The sequence below is a fragment of the Pinus tabuliformis genome, chromosome 6 (assembly GCF_031772625.1).
Source record: "Pinus tabuliformis cultivar Carrire ecotype Pingquan chromosome 6, CPIR1, whole genome shotgun sequence".
Taxonomy (NCBI): Eukaryota; Viridiplantae; Streptophyta; class Pinopsida; order Pinales; family Pinaceae; genus Pinus; species Pinus tabuliformis.
The window spans coordinates 767,980,869-768,003,408 of record NC_142292.1 but is presented as its reverse complement, the minus strand read 5'-3'; the positions used below and the strand labels follow the sequence as shown (position 1 = coordinate 768,003,408).

General features: G+C 41.6%; 1 protein-coding gene across 1 annotated transcript in view; it reads left to right on the top strand.

Annotated features, from left to right (window-relative positions):
• The window catches only part of LOC149260990 (uncharacterized), a 379,306-nt gene that overhangs the window by 289,293 nt on the left and 67,473 nt on the right, over positions 1–22,540 (top strand). The window contains exon 17 of the mRNA XM_089367025.1: positions 8,602–8,885. Coding sequence (XP_089223151.1) covers positions 8,602–8,885 — 284 coding nt within the window. The remainder of the gene's footprint in view (positions 1–8,601; positions 8,886–22,540) is intronic.

The following is a 22,540-nucleotide window of genomic DNA, read 5'->3' as shown; positions in this document are numbered from 1 at the left end:
GTTGCTGTTGTTGCAGAACAGTGTCTGTGGAGACGAAATCGAGGTAGAGGGAGTCACTGCCTTAACAAATTTGTTGCCAAAGAAATCTAGGTCTAGGTTGCTAAGCAGCAGCAAAGAAGGATCGGAGAGGGGTGATTCGACATTATTTGGTGAAAGGATTTCCGTGAAGGAAATCAGGACTCAGAGGGAGTCTAGAAGGAACTTGGTCCTTAAAGGATTTCTAGCACCAAAGAAATCCAGATTCGAGTTTTGTTGAGGCAGCAGCAAAAGAGGCAGAAGAGAACCTGTTAGACATCCATTTGAGCAGAGATGGCATTTAATGGACTGAGGGATCATGACAGATTGGATGGAGCATCCAAATTTGTCATCTGGAAGGCCAGGATCCTGGCAGTATTAGATAAGAATCACATCAAAGATTATGCCTTGCAAACAATTGTTGTTCCGGTCGATGTTGATCCTCTCAATAAGTACGAGGAGGCTCAGGCGAAAGCGAAGTGCATGATCTTGGACGGGGTCAAGGATCATGTTATCCCACGTAATGTTGAAAAGGACACAACAAGGGAAATGTGGGAAGCCTTGACCACCTTGTATGAGGGAACATTTGTTTAGCGGAAGATGTTACTTGAGAATCAGCTGAGACAGTATCAGATGTAGAAGGGGGAAGAAATCGATCCCTTCCTTCTCAGGTTGCAAGGGATTCGAGACCAGCTGACTTTTGTGGGGTCTACACCAGATCATGAATTCATGGTCAGGATTGCCCTGAATTCAGTCACTGAACACTGGGAGACCTTTGTCCAAAGCATCTTGGGCAGGGCTTCTCTCCCCAGTTGAGAGGAGATGTGGGCAGCTCTTCGACAGGAAGAGTTCAAACGGTTAACCAAAGCAGGAAGTAGCAGCAAAGGAGTTAGAGCCAAGAAGGAGGAAGAGGAGGGTGCAACTCTTGCATCAGCGAGACAATAAGGGCAGTAGAAGAGGAAAAAGAAAGACATATCCAAGGTCAGATGCTTCGGATGTGGGGAACTGGGACATCTCGCCAGTCATTGCCCTCGGAAGAAGGGCAAGGAGGAGAAGTATGACTCAAAGGTTGCTCCCGTGAAAGCCGACAAGGAGGATGATGATGAGGATTACGCCATGAGTGCTCATGCACCTCTAGAGAAGAGGTGGGGCGACATTGAGATGTAGTCGGGAGGACTACACGGGGGCAAGATCCTTGAGGTTCCCAAACTCTTGGATCATATATGACTACGGGAGCCCCTAATGACAGTAGCAGAATGACGGGAGTTAATTGGTGTGAGGAATGATGGAGCGACAGTGGCAGACCTAGAGTGCCAAAGTGTGAAGCAGCGCAGTAGAGTGTTGCAGCAATGCAGGAGGCATAGAGCAGATACAACAGCAGCGTAGTAGCATCAGAGGGTCAACACAAATTAGCAGTAGAGGTAGCATCAACATCTAGGGACATCCAGACTGACCACCATGTCAGCTTTTGGGTGGCTTTTCAGTTGCTTACTTCTCAACAACTGAGTTGGAGTGCAACAGTTAACAGTGGCAGTGCTATGGGAAACATGATGCAGCATATTGAGAGGGAGCTGCAGTACAGATACAACAGTGACATTGGCAGTGTCATGGGCAACAATATAGATTGCAACAACGTAGTGGATGAAGCGAAGCAGGTTGAGCATCAGCAACTCAGAGGACTGATGCCATGGATCAGTGTGATACTTCTGCTGGGAAGTATTGCTAGAGCACATTCCTTGCTAAGAGGAGTGTTGATTTTTGGGTAGCATCAGATGTGCTCTATCTCTAAATTTTTGTCTAGGGGCAAAAATACATGAGATCTCCAAGACCCAAAAATCGTTTGGTGAAATTTCACCCGGTTTGTGTTTTGTTAAAATAATTAGTACTTTTAATGGGCTTACTAAGTCTAAACTTAGGAAAATAAAAATATTAATGGGTATTAATGAAAATATGGGTGAGAAGCTTCTAAGTGACGAAGATAAAGTCTAATTTAATCTTAGCCGTTGATTAGAAACTTAATCTCAGTCATTGATTCATCAACATGAAGGTATAAGAGGAGGCTTGAGGGTCAGTTGGAGAGACACCAAGTTGATCAGTCATTTTGATTTTTCTAGGGCGTGGTTTGCTGAGAAACTAGAACAAGTGATCTGCGTTGAAGTGAGGGGGGCAGAAACAGAGATTTGGATCGGAGAGGAAGTTCCGAGCCAAAGAGTACGTAGCAGAGAGGCAACTTGAGCATCAGGGAGGCAGCGCAGAGGGCTACGCAGCCCATGAGGGGTTGATGCAGTCTAGAGGGGTTCTTGCAATGGTAGTGCTGCTAGTGCAAAGTATTCGTCAGTAGTTCGAGATTTTGCTGGAGAAGCAAGGTTCTGAGCCGGGAGGGCTGAACAACAGTCTTCATCCAACAAATCGATGCAGTAGAAGAGGAGACGCAGTTCTCTAGAGGCAAGATGCTGGCCCACGCAGTGATTGCATACAGACTTTGCAGTGTTTGCCCGGAGGATGTTAGATCACTCATTGGATCTGTTGTGACTTGGGGAGCAAGGTAAACCCTCGAATGTATTTCTTGTTGCCGTGATTTCTCTGTAAGGTTAGTTGGTGTGAGAGGCAACCAATTGTACTTAGATTCTGCTTGCTTAATAATACAAACCCTCTATCTGTTGCACCCGTTTTCGCGCATTGGGTTTTTCTGGGGATGTGTTGTCCAAAAATATCAGTGTCCTTTGTGTGCTTGTCTTGTACATTGTTTAAGTTTATGAAATGTATGTCAATGTAGTTTGCAGTAGTGTTTACATCACTGTTTATCTAATTAAATAACTTGTTGAATGAAATAACAAGTAGGAGATGCTAAACTAGTAACTACAGTAGGATGTAGGATTTTTGTTTGTATAGATTGAGAAATTTTCATATTAACTCCTATCTTCAACGTCTTCAGGACACCAGAGACCAGCTTGCTGCAGTGGGGTCTACTTCTCAGTCTACCGCGATGGTAAGGACAGTCCTGAACAAGTCTCAGATAAATGGCAAGTCTTTGTCCAAAGTATATTGGGCAAGGAAAGACTACCTTCATGGGAGGAGATGTGGGCAGCGTTTGAACAGGAAGAATTAAGGAGGGATTTGGTTAAGGTCAACCTCAATGGCAGCAGTGGGAGTGGCATGAAGACCAAGCAAGAGGAGGAGAACGCAGCTCTAGCATCAAAGGGATAGCAAAAGCAGAAGAATGACATTTCGAAGGTGAAATGTTTCAGATGTGGCTAGATGGGGCCACTTTGCATCCCAGTGTCCTTTGAAGCAAAAGGAGAAGGATGAGAAACATGATCGTAAGGCTACTCTAGCAAAAATTGACGAATATGAGTTTGCCATGCGGGCCCACGCATCTCCAGGAGAGAAATGGGGCGATATAGCACTGTAGTCGGGTGGACTACATGTGGGCAGGATCCTTGAGGAACTCACCTCTTAGATTAATTCCTTGCTACAGGAGCTCGAGATTCAGCAGTGGCGAGATGGACTTTGTGTCAGATGATGCAGTGGGTTGGTTGGAGAGACAGATGCAGTAGCCTTAGACTAGACACTGATCAGTGCAGAGCAAGGTTGGTAGCAGTGCAGAAGTCAAGAGCAATGTAGAAGATTCAAAGGGTCAGTGACTATGTAATATTGCTAATTAGCCATGGCTAATTGGAATATTCAATTTTGCTCAATTTTGCCTTCTATAGTTATTTATAAATAAAAAGGTGAGGAAAGAGGGAATTAACTCACTTTTTGAATAAAGTCACTCCCTAGTAGCACAACGTTGTATCTTAAAAGGGGAGCCAAGGGGGCCAAAGGACCACGTAGAGTAGGGGCCCACATGGACACTTGGAGGGACTGCGCAAATGGAGAGAAGCACGTGGCAAGAGAGAGGCTACGTTGGAGGAGGTGGGCCTTAGGGTTTTGAGAGAGGCCAACGCTATAAAGGAGAGAGGAGCCTCCTCATTTTGGCATTCGATTATGTGCATTTGAGCTAGTCACTTCAACTTAGAGCATGCTAGCTATTTAGCCTGTCTGCAACACTATTTAGTGCATCGAGTGTCTTCGTTCGGAGATCTCACCCTTAGCCCCGAGGGACTTCGAGTACCTACTCGGGCAATGTAGTTTCCAGCAGTCTTTTGTAGGAGGATTGATCTTTGGCGTTGAGGAGGAGCTGAGCATTTGATGACTGCGCAGTCTCGAGAGAGGAGGACGCAGTCACTTTGGGTAGGAGCTCCGGATTGGGTTTGTATGGAGGATTTGAGTTGGGAGATTGAGCAAGGGATTAGCCCTTGCATATTGGAGGATTTTGGCAGAGTTTCGGGCAGAGTTTTGGAGGGTTCCATTTAGTGGCAGCGGAGAGCCTTAAGGGACAGCGTAGATCCTCAAGGGGGTGATTTTCGGGGGTCAGCCATTTTAGAAAAGCTTTCTGGGCTTTCTGGGTTTGTTGAGCAGAGGCTGATTCCGGAATTTCAGCATTTTCTGAGGAGGGGAACAACCCCAAATCCTCAATTGATTCCAGCAGTAGCAGCAGCACAGTAGTTCTCCGGCAGCTTGGACGCAGTTCAGAGAGAGGCCATTTCCTTACCATTCTGAGTGTATTCCTTCACTTGCTTTGTGCAAGTCGAGGTGCTATCTTTTTGATCACATCCTGTACTCTTTCCATTACTCAGAATAATAAAATGGCTTAGCATTACTCTCTGCATTTCTTGAGTATCTGCTTATATTCCATGTTTACATTATTGTATGTTGCACTACTGTTATTTTTATCTCTTTGAGCTTCCCAACTACTATATCAGTATGTGTTATTTGATTGGAGTTTGCTAGGGTTTGAGGGATATCCCTGAAAAGGGATATTACAGACTAGTAGTAGTTAGATTCCAACATTCACACGGTATTATGCTAAACACAGTTAGTTCAGAAATTTGGGATGCTTTTCTGTCGCTGAACAACAACAATTGGGAAAATGACATAGTCCAGAGCTAGTAGTGGCAATGTTAGCAGCAGATGCAGAGGGAGATGTAGTACAGATGCAACAGTGGCAGTGGCAGTGTCATGGGCAGTAGTACGGTAGCAGTAGCAACACAGTGTTGGTGGCAGCCACCGTACGGAAAGGAGATGCTTCAGAGACAGAGTAGCATGCAGTTGGACATTGTTGCTAGACCACATTCCTCGCTAAGAGGGAGTGTTAGTTTTTGGTAGCATTGGATGTCCTCTAGCCATGAAAATTAGTGGAGAGGCTAAGGCTAAGGCACATGAGATCTAAAGAACCCAAAAACCGTTTGGTGAAATTCCACCCTAGTTTTTGGTAGCATCCGATGTGCTTTAGCCATGAAAATTGGTGGAGAGGCTAAGGCACATGAGTTCTAAAGAACCCATAAATTTTTTGGTGAAATTCCACCCAGATTGCATTTTATTAAAATAATTAATATTTTTAATGGGGTTCCTAAGTCTAAACTTAGGAAAATTAGAGTATTAATGGTTATTAATCAAAATATCGGTGAGAATGTTCTAGAAAGCGGATCAAGTCAAGTTTTTAATCTTAGCTGTTGATTAGAGACCCGATCTCGGTTGTTGAAGTCTCAATGAGAAAAGTATAAGAAGGAGGCTTGGGGTTCATTTAGAAACACAAACAGAGAGAACGAATTGATCTAGAGTTCGAAATTTCTGGGGCTAGGAAGCTGAGAAATTCGAACTAAGTGATCATTCTGCAGCAGAGGGGTAGGGATAGTTCGAGAATACTGGGCAGAGAGGCGGAGAGCCACTAGTGGAGGCAACACAACACCTAGAGGGATTGACGCTAGACCAGTGTGGGTCCACGCAGGCTTGACGCTAAACCAGGGAGAGCCAACGTAGAGGAGAAGCTACTCTCACGCAGAAATCCGTAATTTTGTTGGGGAGCTGTCGGAACAGCCAGGAAAGGTTGACACGGAAGCTCCAAGAGGCAAAAGAGACAACGCATAGTTGCCGCGAGGCCTACGCAGGGACAGTGCAGAGATAGTTGGGGTTAGCCAATTTTGTTGTCGGATCAGCCGGAAACTGTCGGGTGAAGTGAGGTAATCTCACTCAGTTTTCTGCCATTATATTTTTCTCTGTAACTAGATTGTCGGGAGGGCATCCAACATTGTATTCAAAACCACTGCTTAATAATATAAAACCCTTAGAGTTGTTGCACCGGTTTTCCCACATTGGGTTTTTCTAGGGACTATTTTGTCCAAAAATAACAGTGTCCTATGTATCTTGTTCTTTGCTCAGTTTCTTGTTTCATGTAATCAAATTAAATTGGTGTAGGCTGCAGAAGTAATTTACTTCAGTATTTTTCAGAAAATAACTTGATAATGTATATTAAAATCAAGTAGGAGAAGTAAATTCAGTTTTGTTGCAATAGGGGTTCCTTGATTATAGGAATCATCAAAATGTGCACACCAACCTTCGTCTTATTTACCCGCAGAGGGATGAGTGGTTGATGGGAAAGACAAAGATGTGGGATGTCTTTTCTGTTGATATGGATCTGGAAAACAATGTTGAGTTGACATTGGCCAACTTGGATCTCAATGATCTAGTGCTAGAGCTTGTCAGGTTTGATGATGGTGATACTATAGTGGGGTCATCCTCCACACCAACAAATGTAGATATAACTTTGGATACAGAGGACGACGATGTAGCAGAGGAGAGTAGTGGTGACCATGATGATCAGGACAACGATGTTGATTTTGATGATGACTATGAGGATTGATGACTCATGAGTCATGAGCTACCTACTACCTTGAGGCTTGTATACTTGTAGTTGTTTTGTATTTGCTATTTCTATTTGCCTTGGCATTGCATTACCTCTTTAACAAATTTTGATTTTGATGACTGAATGAGAAAACTACAGTATCGTTATCTTACTATCTTGTCTTTCTCCTATCGGATCATTGATGAATTGAATAGGTATTATGATTTATCATTTATGTCACAATTGTATTTGTATGCATAATGTTAATCTGTAAATCTTACATCTAGATGAAGATCTATGTTTGAAATCAATGAATTTGTATCATGAATGAGAATTTGTATATATATACAAAATAAAATAATATATAATGTATCCAAACGTGTCATGTTCTGGGGGTCAACGTGTCCATGTTCGACACTCAAATCCCCGTATCTGTTGAATCCCGAATCCTCGTGTCAGGTGACTTAGATTAGAACTATGTTATTAGTTTCATTTTCGATGGCTTGAGATGGCCTAGTTTTTGTAAATAAAGGACTTGAAATGCTTTATGAAAATAAATAATGAATAAGTAAGCAATTCTTCTTGATATTATAATTTTACCTCTTTGTCTTCATGTTTTTTACTCTGATTTTCTTGAATCTTCTAGATTTAGATCTGTACTGTACAATCCGTATCTCATTTACTGTTTGGGCCTTTTCATTTATATTGCACAAAAAGTTGTATCGGATATTAGCAAGAGGGGATTTCTCTTGTTTCCCATACTTAGATGGATTGCAACATAGGTTTGAGTTCAAATTAATTTCAAAATATTTCAACTTGTGCGGAGAATAACAAACTTGGTATTTCATCAAAGAAAAATAATTCTATTGCATGATATTGATTTATACTTTTTATAAAATTGAATTCATAATCTTAATCTTTAGAATCTATGCCATGCTAATTTCAGATGATATTGATTGCTAGATTTGGTTTGTTCATTACTATTCAAGAACAAATCTATGCTTTTGTTATCATCTAATATAAAGATTATAACTTGTATTCAAATCTTAATCTTTAGAATCTATGCCATGCTAATTTCAGATGATATTGATTGCTAGATTTGGTTTGTTCATTGGTATTCAAGAACAAATCTAAGATTTTGTTATCATCTAATCTAAAGATTATAACTTGTATTCAAATCTTATAGCTAGTGTAGTTCCTTTTTTCACATTTCTCTCTCTGATAAGGTAACCAACTATCATGGTCGATTGATAAATTCTAATAACTATCTAAGTCTAACCATAAGCATTTGCTGGAAATGACATTAGAATCAACCTAGATTCTTCAAAGTCAAGTAGGGGATAGTATTGACATTATCAATGTGTTGTTTCTATTTTGAGCTTATATTAATAATAATAATAGTCAACCCATAGGGTATTTTGGATCAAGGATAAATCCTTAATTTTGTGGCATGTTCATCTAATGTGCATATTGAGTTCACAATGACCATGAAAAATTCTGAAAGTCCTTGAAGGAATTTTCCTCTACCTGTAACTCTTAGAAAAGCATGTACATGGTTGTAAATCATTGAAAACGTGGCCTGAAACTCTTCTTGTTTGTTTGTTGTGTATTTCCATTCATGCAACGACCTCTTTTTGTTTTCGGGGCAAATAATGGGTAGCAAGTTGTAATCGTTATAATATGTACCACAATTGCATGTCCCTAAATATTTGTAAACATAAAGATAGTTGTAGTTGTTAAATATTTATGAACATACGTACATATATATACACATTGATATGTAAAGTTATATTTCAATAGTAAAAATCTTTTTTGACGACCTTCTTGTAGTATTTTATTTACATGTTGAATACAATTTGCAGGTGATGATCGCATCGAAGCAATAAGCATTTCATGGAGCGATGTTAATTCTCCATCATGGGTTCCGTTAGAAAGAAGCATGATTCAAACTCTTCAAGGTGAAATCACTATAGAAGCAACCATAGATAGACGCAAAGTAAAACAACGTGGTGACACATGGAAGATTGCCCTCGATGCATGCTTACCTATAATGGAATTGCTAAATACCAGAAGATGCATTCCATATAGCATCCATGATATATACAAGTGCTTTGGAGTGTCAGCGGCTTATTATCTTCTACTAAAGGTAATTGATGTCCATTTATTTAATATAATTTATTTTATAAAAGCAATACATTATTTTAATTTGAAATTTGGTTAGAATATGATTTCAAATTGGATTGTCATTATTAATTAGTTATTTAATTCATAATTATGTAATTGAAAACATGCATTTATGAACGGACTCTAACTTTACAATTAAAAGATGATTCCATATGGCTTGGTTTATATATCCACCTATTCTATCTATCTCTTTGATTGCATTAAATAAAGGGACATTCTATTTTAACCATTTTTCCTCGATTCACAAAGAAAATTGTGTTGAAGACCCTAAGCAAGAAAATAGTTTATTAATTTATTCCATTAGAATCTCTGTTGCATACTCTTTACTTTTGTAATCCGATTTTTTGCATTAAGGCCAAGTAACTAATATATCCACTATCTGTTTCTGTTTCACCTATTCAAGTAATTTCAAGTTGTATCTTCCGTAAATGACTGTCAAAGTAAAGGGAATATGACATGATCAAGAGGATCACAATATGCCAATGGAGACTACTATTAGTGATGCACTTATGTGGTTAACTTTTACTAATTTTTAGTGAAAAAATAACTCAACTTCTTGTGGTAAAATAATCTGAGATTTTACACAATCATACTCAAAAGCATTATGGATTACCCTTTGCTATTGCTTAGCTACTCTCTTTTTAAACACCATTTTTGAATAATATTAAATATATTGATGGGATGTATGAAGCGTTGTCTTACATTATGTGCTCACATTCACCATATTGAATGCAATTACGTATGACATATCTCATTTTCTTGTTTCATTTTTGTTTTTATGCTATATTTATATTGTGTATCTGCATTATCTAACATGGTATCAAAATAATGGTAAGTGTTTCCATCTAGGTTAATGGTGGGGGTAAGAGAAATGAGAATCAAGGACTATGTGGGCACATTAATGTGAAACGACATCAAATATTAACACAGGTTGAAGAATAGAAGGGGGAAAACAATAACATAGCAAACGTGCATTGGGAAGAGATATAAATAAAAAAGATGTTTTAAGCTTTTTTTTTATTGCATTCAATCGGTATACTAAAGATGAAAAAATGTTTTAAGATATGGTTTATGTTATAGAACCAAAGGGTTTATAAATTTCTTGCAGATATAGTATAGATCTTAAGAGACATATAATGGATATATATTGATATTAAAAATGTGGATGGATGATTATATTGAATGACAATAGCATGTAAAAAGATGTCAGACAAATGATAAATCATGTCCTTCGATAAAGAGGAATGATTTTGCTGAAATATGTAACTAGCTTCGGTCTTTATAATGGCATATGTAATCGTGATCTTATGTATTTAATGAAAAGAGAAAAATAAATTTATTATTTGTATTCTTGAGGCATGCGTTTCATGCTCAAGGGAAATTTATTTTTAGGTCAAGCACCTATTGAGTGCTTCTAGGTTTGTCATAAAGTCAATTGAGTCATTGTCATGTATTGAAGACCCATTTGGGCATGTTACATATTGTAAAGAAAAATTTATTGTGTCAAAATAGAGTCAAAAGACCCTCCAAGACCTCGTAATGGAACAAAGATCAAGTCAGCCTCAAGATAGCAATTTGTACCCCTCACAAGCCTATAAATTAGAAGGATTTCAATTGCCTATATCTTGTGTCCTATTGTCTCATTGTTATTTATGATTTTGTAGCTGTTTGATGATAGAGAACACTAATAATAATTAGAAAAGAAGAAGTTAATCAAGAAAAGTAAAAATATAGCTAAGTTGACTACATCAAGAAGGGAAAGACGAAGAAAGGATACTTTAGGGTCGAAGTATAAAGAGATCATCTTGGAACATCAAGAGCATCAACCATCGAGAAGGACCAACCCTCTCATTGTGAGAATTTATGAATCTAAACATTAGAAATCCTATTGCAATCATTGGTTTATCATTTCCTACTTGTTCTTTACATTTAACAAGTTATTTAATTACTTAAACAATGATGAAAAAAACTATTGCAACCTACACATACATACATATCATGCACTGAAATAAACTGAGACAATCACGCAAGGGACACCGTTATTTTTGGACAATCGTCCCTGGAAAAACCCAATGCGGGAAAATCGGTGCAGCATATAGAGGATTTGTATTATTAAGCAGATTTCTAAATACAATTAGGGTGCCAAATCCGACTCACCTAATAGAGAATAAACCTAGTAGAAATACCTCTATCCGGAGACAGATATTTTGGCAATCCAACAACTAGATGATCAAACCCCATAGATGACAATTGTTGTTCCCAGTGCTAGGCAATGATGGCTGCGCCAAGCTCTCTGTTGGAACTATGTCACCTCCTCTAGGAGTTGCGTCACCCTCCGATTGAGCCTCCCTTGCTCAAAAGTTGATATGTTGAACTACTGCTCTCTCTACCCACAGAAAACCCTAGCGCTGCCTCTAGGGAACTGCATCAGCCTCTCTAGCTTCTGCATCAGCTCCTCTAGCTTCTGTGTCGGCCCCACTAGCGTCTATGTCGGCCCCACTAGCTTCTGCATCACGCTCTCTAGAGCTATGTTGTCTCTCTAATTGCTGCTCTGCCTCTCTGCTATGTATCCTTGGCCTTGGACTGAAGTCCCTCTGCCGAACTGTCCCTTTCACTGCAACTCAAATCACTTAGCTCAACTTTCTCAACAAACCACGCCCCAGAAAAATTAAACTCTTTGATCTCTTGGTGTATCTCCAACTGACCCTCAAGCCTCCCCTTATACTTTTCATGTTGATGAATCAACAGTCGTGATCTAATCTCTAATCAACGATCAAGATTAAAATAGGCTTGATCCTCATCACTTAGAACCTTCTCACCCGTATTTTTATTAATACACATTAATATTTTTATATTCCTAAGTTTAGACTTAGGAACCCGTTAAAAATATTAATTATTTTAATAACACCTGATCCGGGTGGAATTTCTCTAAACGATTTCAGGGTTCTCGAGATCTTATGTGTTCTAGCCCCTCCACCAAATTTTGGAGCTAGAGCACATCCGATGCCACCCAAAATCAACATTGCCTCTTAGCGAGGAATGTGCTCTAGCAATACTTTCAACTAGAAGCATCACGCTGATCCAATACAATGGTCCTTTGTGCTGTTGATGCTTGGCCTGTTGCCCTTCATCTACCGCATTGTTGCTTCCTGTACTGCTGCCCATGAATCTGCCACAGTCACTGCTACATCTGTATTGCAACTCCCTCTAAAAATGTTGCATCATGTTGCCCATAGCACTACCACTACTAACTATTGCACTGCAACTCAGTTGTTGAGAAGTAAGCAACTAAAAACTCACCCAAACACTGACATCCTGGTTAGTGTGCACTGTGGATGCCTCGTGATGCTGAAGCTACCTTTGTTACTAATCTGTGTTGACCTTTTGTTGCCAATGCGCTACTGCAAACTGCTATGTTCCTATTGCATTGCTACAACATCCACTGTGTTGCCTCAGACTTATGCACTCTAGCTCTGCCACTGTCGCTCCATCACACCTCGCACCAACTGACACCTGTCTTCTACTACCGTCATTAAAGGCTCCCGTAGTCATATGTGATCCAAGAGTTTAGGCACCCCAAGGATCTTGCCCCTATGTAGTCCTCTCGACTACAACTCGATGTCGCCCCACCTCTTCTCGAGAGGTGCATGAGCACTCATGGCACAATCGTCATCCTCGCCTTCCTTGGCAGTGTTCGCTGGAGCAGTGTTTGAGTCAAAAGCCTCCCCCTTATCCTTCTTTCGGGGGCACTGAGTGGCATAATGTCCCAGTTCCCCACAATTGAAGCATCTAACCTTGGTTATGTCCTTCTTTCTTTTCTGCTGCCTTTGTTGTCCCGATGATGTGAGAACTGCATCCTCCTCCTTCTTGACCGGGTCTCCCTTGTTGCTACTCCCTGTCTTGGTCAACCTTCTGGGCTCTTCTTATCAAAGAGCTGCCCACATCTCCTCCCAACAGGGGAGAGTTGCTCTGCCCAAGACACTTTGGACAAAAGTCTCCCAGTCCTCGATGACTACATTTAGGGCAGTCCTGACCATGAACTCAGGGTCTGGTGTAGACCCCACAGATGTAAACTGGTCGCGAATCCCTTGCAACCTGAGAAGGAAGGGATCAATCTCCTCTCCCTTCTGCATCTGGCACTGTCTAAGCGAATTTTCTAATAGCATCTTTCGTTGGACGGAAGAGCCCTGATACAAGGTGGTCAACGCCTCCCTGTTGTTGGGAAAAGTATCCAATACGGAATGACCCTATCCCACTCTAAGGGTGATAGTACCTCAGCAACAATCAAAGCAAAGCTATTCGAGATTACTTCTTTATGAGATGTAAGAGAGGGGAGAAAGAGATCCACTAACCGTTGTCTTCCGCTAATGATTGATCCAATCTTCTCTCTTTGCTGCTTGCTCCCAGCTCCTTGCTCTTTCACTGGCCCAACTACACCAAGATCCTGCAAAATGGCAAGAGAGGGAAACTACAAGAAGCATACATTCATAATCGATTCAAGGATTAGAATAAATCAAATATACAAGTATCAATACGCCATTGAGACACATGCATATAGAAGAACCTCAAATGCTTTATTAATGGAAGAAGTAAAGTTCAGGAAGTGATACAACCATAAAAGGCCCAATCCAGCATCACCTCCCAGCAGAAAGAAATCTCCTCTTCACCTCCTTCAAGCAAATCACCCAATAGTTCTATACTCAAACCAACAGCACTTCCTTACATTCACCAGATTCCAGCCTCCTTAGACCTCATGAGAGAGCTCTATATATAGGAGATTTGGAGAAAGGATGAGTCAGCTTGTAGCTGGCATGAAGCTGACTAGTGTCCTCTCCCACTTCAGTTATTCTTCAGTGCTTGAGTCCACTTGGAGGTTCTTGCTTCCACTTGGAGATCTAGACCCTCTTACTCATCACAAGGCGAATTCCTTGATCCAAGTGTCATTTTGGAAGCTCCCTGGGCATTGACACCTTGAAGAATGACTGTGCCACTTGTCCCAACTCGCCCAGCGCAGGTAGCCTTCCTTGCAGTTGACATTCAGCGCAGGTAGACAGTGGAGCTCTTGACATTCAGCGCAGATGCTCAGTGGAGCAGTTGACATGATCCAGAATTAGCTTGTTTTTGAGTGTTTTCAGGTGGAGAACTGATATTTAGTGCTGTGGTTTGCTGACCTTGTTCCTCCAAGGGTAGGAACAACATGTTTAGGGACTTTGGATCCCTTAGATTATTGACATTTCATGCTTCATGCTGTAAGGCACAAAAATGTCTATAACAGTTGCCCCCTAAAGTATGAGGTCGTTTATCGGGTGAAATGCTTTATCAGGTGGATCCGAAGTTCATTCAATCGCTGAGAGGTGACCTGTAATAAAATACAATACAATACATTATTTTTCATTCTGCTTTCATGATCTAGCTGAGGCGGGCATTCCCATGCTCAGCTTTATAAATTCATTTTAGTACATAGAACAGACGATCGTCTGATGGTAGACTGATAATTCTCTGCTGAAATTATCATCCTTTGAGTAGGATGATCATCTGCTGTAATGATGTACATGTCAAATGTCTTTATATTTCCTGAATATATATCGCAGCCCGGATGGATGAAACTAGATCCGGGGTCTTCAAACTCGTTCGATCTTCACTCTAAGTACAAGTCGATCCATGTGAGAATTGCGCTGAAGTCGAACATGGAAAGACATCGCTTGATTACCGGTCAATAATGTAAACCGTTAACAAGCGCGAGAGGAATCACCGTTAATGATAATGACCCTCAAGGTACTGCAGTACAATTCACGCGGTGTGAATAAAGGACTTGGCGTCGAACACCACGCAAAATCTTCTGGTCGAAGGTCATTGATGTATACCTGTCGCCGGAAGTGAGAAACTTGCCATTGAGGCATGCAAGCTTCAAAGTACTGAGGGGGGTGTTCCTAGATCAACTTCTTGGATAATGAGCTGAAGTCGACAAGAAGTGATCCGTCAAAGGAGGGCCTTAATGAATCCCACATCATTGACACGGAATGGAGCTAATGATTTTAGTGGAGGTGAAAACAATTTGTGAAATATGATTCAGGGTGGCGATCATGGGTGGATGAAGGATAATGTATGGCAGTGGATGGGACATGGTTGACTCTTTCTGAACAACATCTCTTGAACATATAACGACACTGATGTGATGGATCGGTAGCATTACCCCAAATGTGGATGGTTTGGCGAAGACCATGGTGATAAGACCGGTGAATGAAACAACCCAACCCGATGTGATACGGAGGAAAAGTGTCATGTTCAAGAGCGACTTGCTACCATTAAAGCTTTGAGGTTCTCCCAATTTTTCCCCAGTCATTTCTGACCAGTACCTCTTTATTTTTGTCAAGCTTGAGGAGGATAACATATGCTTGTTCTATAACCTGCCTTTCGGGCAAGCCCATCGCTATGTTTTAACGAGCCTAGCGATGGGGAAACTCGTTCTCGTCTAAAGACAAGTTTGTCGCTATTTAATCATTTTAATGAGTCTAACGACAAGGAAAACTCGGTCCTTTTCATTTTTAGAGAGTCTGAAAAGGTACAGAAAGTTAACTCCAAAATTCCTTTTTCATCATCTAATCCCTTAAGTCCGAAAAAGTATAAAACAATACAGAAGGGATGAGTTTTCGATAACTTTAACGAGCCGAATAAAACAAGCGCTCGACCTTTTTGTGCAATAATCCCTCAGGTCCAAAAAGATTAAAATCTAAAGGAGGGATAGCTCTTCCGGTCCTTTTAACGAGCTGGAAGGCCAAAACTCGGCAAACTTTTCATATTTTACGAGTCAGATGAAAAGAGCTCAAAGAAGACTCGTCTTTTGAGGAACGAGTGATAAACAGGGATAGCAGCAGATTCCAGGTACAGGTTGGAATTTTCCAATCACGGCAGTGTCACAAGGATGGCTAGGTGAAATCACTCTTCGCAGCTGTTCCTCAAAATGGGTAAACAATCATATGGAAGTGAACGATTGGCCAAATGGAATGGAGGTGGCAGGTGCTAACACGACCAAGGCTTTTCATGGCTAATAAATTTACGATCACAATGGTTATTTACCGGGGTATGTTCATTTTTTAATGAGCTTGACTGCTCAATCTTATGTTTATTTTTTAACGAGCATGAACTATGTGCTAAAACTGCTCGGATCTCGCTTTTCTATTTTTTAACGAGCATAAATTCCGCGGTAAAATTGCTCGAATATACCAGTCATAAGATAAGAAATGTCTCCTGTGAGATAGCTATTTTTTATGGAGCTTTATCTCACGAAGCTATGCTCCTCACATCCTTTCTTTATGCAAGTTTGGAAACGGCTAATCCCAAAAACAGATAAATAACCGCTCTTAGCTTGCACTCCAAAAGGTTTGCATGCCCCCAGGTATAAAATACAATTTCAAGGCTGCCCCTCCTCTCCCCCACCTCTGCTTTTCTTTGGGTGTTCACAGCTACTTGTCGTCTTGCTAGTTCTAATGTTAACGATACTTGTCTTCTCGTTATTTTTAACGGGTCTTACGCGGTACTTGTCTTCCCGTCGGCCCAACTTTTGACAGCTCTTTTGCAAGATCGCAAGAGAACAGCTACTTGCGACAAGAGAGCAGCTACTTGCGACAAGAGAAGAACACTACTCAATAGACAAAACATTGGTGTTATTGAGGGAGGCTTGCCTCTTTCTGGTTACCCAAAGATTGTTTTGTTAACACCATCAAACGAAAACATCTCCTCGGCATTGTCTACCGAAGTAGACAATGGTGAATGACCTTTGTCAAACAAGTAACCTTAACAAAAGAATCCTGTTCTAGAACAACCCGTCTTCCATCCACGGACGGGGTACGGACTAGTCATATTCTCTCGCGGAAATTCTACCTTATATCCAGGGTTTCCTCTGCCCGAAGCAGACCAGGATGCATGCCCCCTGGGTCCCAGTCCCATCTTTCCGAATCACTCGCACTCATCGGGAAAGAGGACTGGGGGTGGAGACATTTCTTGATTGAATAGACCATTCAGGGTTGGTATTTGACTATTTGCGATGCGTGATCCTGGAAATGAAAGTTGGTCTACGAGCTTGACCATTCTTCCTTCGTGTGGAAAACACATTACTCTAAAGAGTGAGGAGACTATAGCTCCCATGCAATATATATAGTCTCGTCCAAGGAGTAGGTTAAAATCCAAGGGTCCTTGAACGACCATCACGTTCATTTGAACGGTCTTCCCTTTCAATGTAACAGGTACATTGGGGAGGATCCCTAATGGTCGACTGGTTCCTTTATCAAAACCCGAGAGATTTCTTATCTCAGGTAAAAGCTCCGGGGAACCCAGTGCTTTCCAAGCAATAGAGGAAAGGATACTCACAGATGCCCCTTCATCAATGATAGTTCCAGCCATGACCATTCTATAAATTTGGACTATGATTCTGAATGGTATACTGGCTGGCAACCGGGGTCTGCCTAGTTGGTTCCAATCAAAGGATACAACCAGGTTGCTTGGTGGTGGGACCGAATATACGGCCGGATATTACCCTGACGATGTTCCTTCCTGCGATAAAGGAATGGACGCATTGCCCTGATGCTCATCAGAGTCGGTGTTGATGAAAAGAATCTGGATGGTGTCATCCTTATTCTCTTTAGTGAGGGTGTCATTTGAAGATGAATCTGCAGTGACGGTGTCATTTGAGGATGAAACCTCTGAAGGAAGAACCGGGTCAACTGCCGTATCGACCTTTGGACTTTCGTCCGGTCTGGATTTAGTAGGTTCATTTTCAATGACTGACGCTTCAACTGACCACTTGAGTGGGCCAGCTGTATTTTCAACCAACGAAGGACTTGGCACGAGTTTTTTGTATCCAGGAGGAAGTCTCAACGGTGAAACCGGGCGATCTTCCAAAACTCTCTTCGCTTCGTCTAAGAAGGGACAACGATGGATGGCGTGATCGCCTTCACACAGTCTGCAGGGGAATCTTGTTCCCCCTCTTTGTCTTGAACCTTCACTTTCGCTGGTTGACGGTAAGCATTCAACATGGCTATCAGAGGTTGATGCTCCCGAATTGTGCAACCGAGGGGACCAGTCCCTTAGTATCCGGGGAATACAGGGACAATCTCTATGGAAGTGGTCTCCTCTACATATGACACATGGCGATTTAGGCCCGCTCTGTGCTGTGTGTGGATTTTTGTCAAATGTCTTTTGCTTGCCCCCAGTCGCCTTAGGCTCCTTCTTCTTCTTCTCTCTCTTTTTCTTCTCCTTCTTCTCCATGGGAGCTTGGCTTTTGCCGGCTCTACCTTGCGAAGATGAAGGATTGGAGGAAGAGTTATAGGAAGTTGAAAGCTGGTGGGCAGCTCTAGACTGATCTAACTATTGACTCGACTGTTCAGGAACCATGGTGTTCTGAACTACATTGGTTGAGAACAGCCAAATAGGCAGGCCAATTGTCAATCCTGGAAGCGACAATGTGGCCATGTGGGGCGCACCAACTTCTCCCCAAGAGGAGAAGGGACTAGGATTTCCATCTTGTGGAATTCCTTGGTTGGGGCGTTCCATGTTCTCAACCTACAGATCAACATAGGAATAGGAGGTGATTATGTTCCGTTTAAAATAAATTTTATAACGACGCTTTAGACACAACTTGCTTTTTCACTTTTTAAGAGTCGAGAAAAAGCTAAAGATGACTCTAGTCTCCTTCGATGTTTTAACGAGCCCGAAGTGACAAATGCTCGGATGGACTTTTTCAGTTATAGAGTTTGAAAAAGGCCAAAAGAAACTGCTCTGGAGTTCTAGGCAGAGGGTGTGCCAAACTTTTCGCAAAACCACAGAATACGTTTTACGGTACGAGTGATCCATCTTCGTGAATGCTGTGTTCACTGCATTGCGATCAGTAGGGTGGCCGACACGGTTTCCTATGGATAAAGGCTTTGTTCCTATAGGGGTCTCCCAATATATACGCGACGGTACGTGGGAGCACAAGTCCGTATTGATACTTATCGCTTCACCGTGGAGGAATCACCCAACCACTCAACGCTAAGATATCACGTTTAACGACGCCGGAACACATCTCTAGCTTAGACCTCTATGTGTTTGCGTTATGTTTCAATGCGTTGTTATGTAAATTCAATTTATTTTAAGGTTGATCTTGTTTAGCAGTTTGCCTTTATGGATCACCACGAGATGTATGGTAACACTCCTAAATGCAGTCTAAGATGATAAGCAAGCTTTTCAATCTTTCAACTTTGAAAATCTTATCTACTGAGGGAAAAGAAAGACAACATCTTTTCACACAGATCATAGAGCACACACTAATGCACTTTTCCCTAAATCAACATACAAACTGTCATAATGCACATGCACAATGCAGGTATTTCTTTTCTCTTTCTTAATGTTGGTGCAATACAAAAAGAAAGCTGTTGTATAACTTTGAATTCAATTTCAAGTGAAAGCAAACAAGCTTGTCCAAAATCAAAAGACACCTTAAGATTTACTTGTTTCGACACTGAAATGTATGAATTCAAACCATATGACGAAAGCAAAAGCTCAATCAGCTATGAACAGCAAACAAACTAACTCTTAAGATCAAAACGACACTTATCACAGGTCTAGATCTAAGAGGCCACAGCAAGACTAGTTCACTTTTCGTTATGGGAAACTGCAAATGATATAAGAAATACACAAAGAACAAATACAGTTTCTTTATACAACCGAGGCGGAATAGTGGCAAGGAAAGTTGGTTTCAGATAGGTACATTGACTGGTAATAGGCTGCAAAAACAAGGGTGAAAACAGGGCAATAAATAGGAGGGAACCCCAGTAGCACTAGGCAAAACTGGTTCAACGCAGGTAGTACACTGGCAGTTTGACCTTCAGCGCAGGTAGCCCCTTCGGGAACTGCGCTGAAATGCAGACTGCCTTCACAGTGCCTGCACTGAAGATTCAAACTTTCGTTTTTCTCAGTTTCCGGGTCACAGATTGCTCAAAAATTCACAGTTTTTGGCCAAATCAGAAGCTATCAGTCAAGTACACACTAAGGGATGAGAAGGAGGATGAAAAGCTATCACTAAGAGCTGTTCAGAGTCCTTGTGGATCAGCTCTTCAAATCATAAACTTGCCCAGAAACTGAGCTAGAGTAGCTGCCCTCTACTTTGCATTTGAAAGATCCAAATGCAGTTCGATTCGGTACTCCCTGTGTTTATGAAATGAATAGCAAAAACACAAACAACCAACAAGATACGGTCCCCAGCGGAGTCGCCAATTTGTTGTTGGGAAAAGTATCCAATACGGAATGACCCTATCCCACTCTAAGGGTGATAGTACCTCAGCAACAATCAAAGCAAAGCTATTCGAGATTACTTCTTTATGAGATGTAAGAGAGGGGAGAAAGAGATCCACTAACCGTTGTCTTCCGCTAATGATTGATCCAATCTTCTCTCTTTGCTGCTTGCTCCCAGCTCCTTGCTCTTTCACTGGCCCAGCTACACCAAGATCCTGCAAAATGGCAAGAGAGGGAAACTACAAGAAGCATACATTCATAATCGATTCAAGGATTAGAATAAATCAAATATACAAGTATCAATACGCCATTGAGACACATGCATATAGAAGAACCTCAAATGCTTTATTAATGGAAGAAGTAAAGTTCAGGAAGTGATACAACCATAAAAGGCCCAATCCAGCATCACCTCCCAGCAGAAAGAAATCTCCTCTTCACCTCCTTCAAGCAAATCACCCAATAGTTCTATACTCAAACCAACAACACTTCCTTACATTCACCAGATTCCAGCCTCCTTAGACCTCATGAGAGAGCTCTATATATAGGAGATTTGGAGAAAGGATGAGTCAGCTTGTAGCTGGCATGAAGCTGACTAGTGTCCTCTCCCACTTCAGTTCTTGAGTCCACTTGGAGGTTCTTGCTTCCACTTGGAGATCTAGACCCTCTTACTCATCACAAGGCGAATTCCCTGATCCAAGTGTCATTTTGGAAGCTTCCTGGGCATTGACACCTTGAAGAATGACTGTGCCACTTGTCCCAACTCGCCCAGCGCAGGTAGCCTTCCTTGCAGTTGACATTCAGCGCAGGTAGACAGTGGAGCTCTTGACATTCAGCGCAGATGCTCAGTGGAGCAGTTGACATGATCCAGAATTAGCTTGTTTTTGAGTGTTTTCAGGTAGAGAACTGATATTTAGTGCTGTGGTTTGCTGACCTTGTTCCTCCAAGGGTAGGAACAACATGTTTAGGGACTTTGGATCCCTTAGATTATTGACGTTTCATGCTTCATGCTGTAAGGCACAAAAATGTCTATAACACTCCCACATCTCCCTTGTTGTGTTCTTCTCAGCAATGTGTGGTACTACATGATCTTTGACCCTGTCTAGGATCATGCACTTGGCCTTAGCCTGGGTCTCCTCACACTTCTTCAATGGATGAGTGTGGACCGACTCGGAAACTACCTTTAAGGCATAGTCCTTAATGCGATGTTTGTCTAGGATTGCTAGGATCTTGGCCTTCCAGATGACAAAAATGGATGCTCCATCCAATTTGTCCTGATCCCTCAACCCATTCATTACCATCTCTGCTAAAAAATAGGACCAGTTCTCTTCTCCCTCTTCTGTTGTCAATCTAGCAAGACTTGGATTTGGACTTCTTTGGTGCTAGAAATCTTCTAAGGAACAAGCTCCTCTAGGCTCCCTCTGAGTCCTAATTTCCTTTACGGAAATCCTCCCGCCAACTAGCGAATCACTTCCTCTCCAATCCTCCTTTGCTGCTGCAACTTGGATGTAGATTTCTTTGGCTAGAAATCTGTCAAGGCGGTGATTCCCTCTACCTTGGCAATGTCTCCACAAACACTTTTTTGCACCAACAAAAACAGTGCCCCACCAGCTCCTCAAATCGAATTTGCTCTGCTCCCTCAGCCTCGACAATTCACTGATTCGAACCTTTCAGTCTCTCCACTAGCCCAAAGAGTTGATGCAGTCACTGCGTGGGCTCCTCTCTAGCTATGCGTCACCCTCTGCAGGCTCGAAATGCTGAGGCAGGCAACTCTGTGTTACTCCCCTGGCTCTGCATCACTCCTGCAGCTGCTCTTCTGCCTCTGAAACAACGCTATGACTCAGGACAGTTGCTCCTCTGCAGCAAATTCTCTGGATTTCTCTGTTGGTGTCTTCAGTCTCCTATGATCTACAATCCTCTGATACCATGTGAAATTTTTTGAATCTACACATCAGAAATCCTACTGCAATCACTGGTTTATCATCTCCTACTTGTTTTTTACATTTAACAAGTTATTTAATTACTTAAACAAACGATGAAAAACACTATTGCAGCCTACACATACACACAGATCATGAACTGAAATAAACTGAGACAATCACACAAGGGACACTGTTATTTTTAGACAATTGTCCTCGGAAAAACCCAATGCGGGAAAACCGGTGCAGCATATAGAGGGTTTTTATTATTAAGTAGATTTCTGAATACAAATAGGGTGCCAAATCTGACTCACCCAACAAAGAATAAACCTGGCAGAAGTACCTCTATCCAGAGAGATATTTTGGCAATCCAGCAACTGGATGATCAAACCCCACAAATGACAATTGTTGTTCCCAATGCTAGGCAGTGATG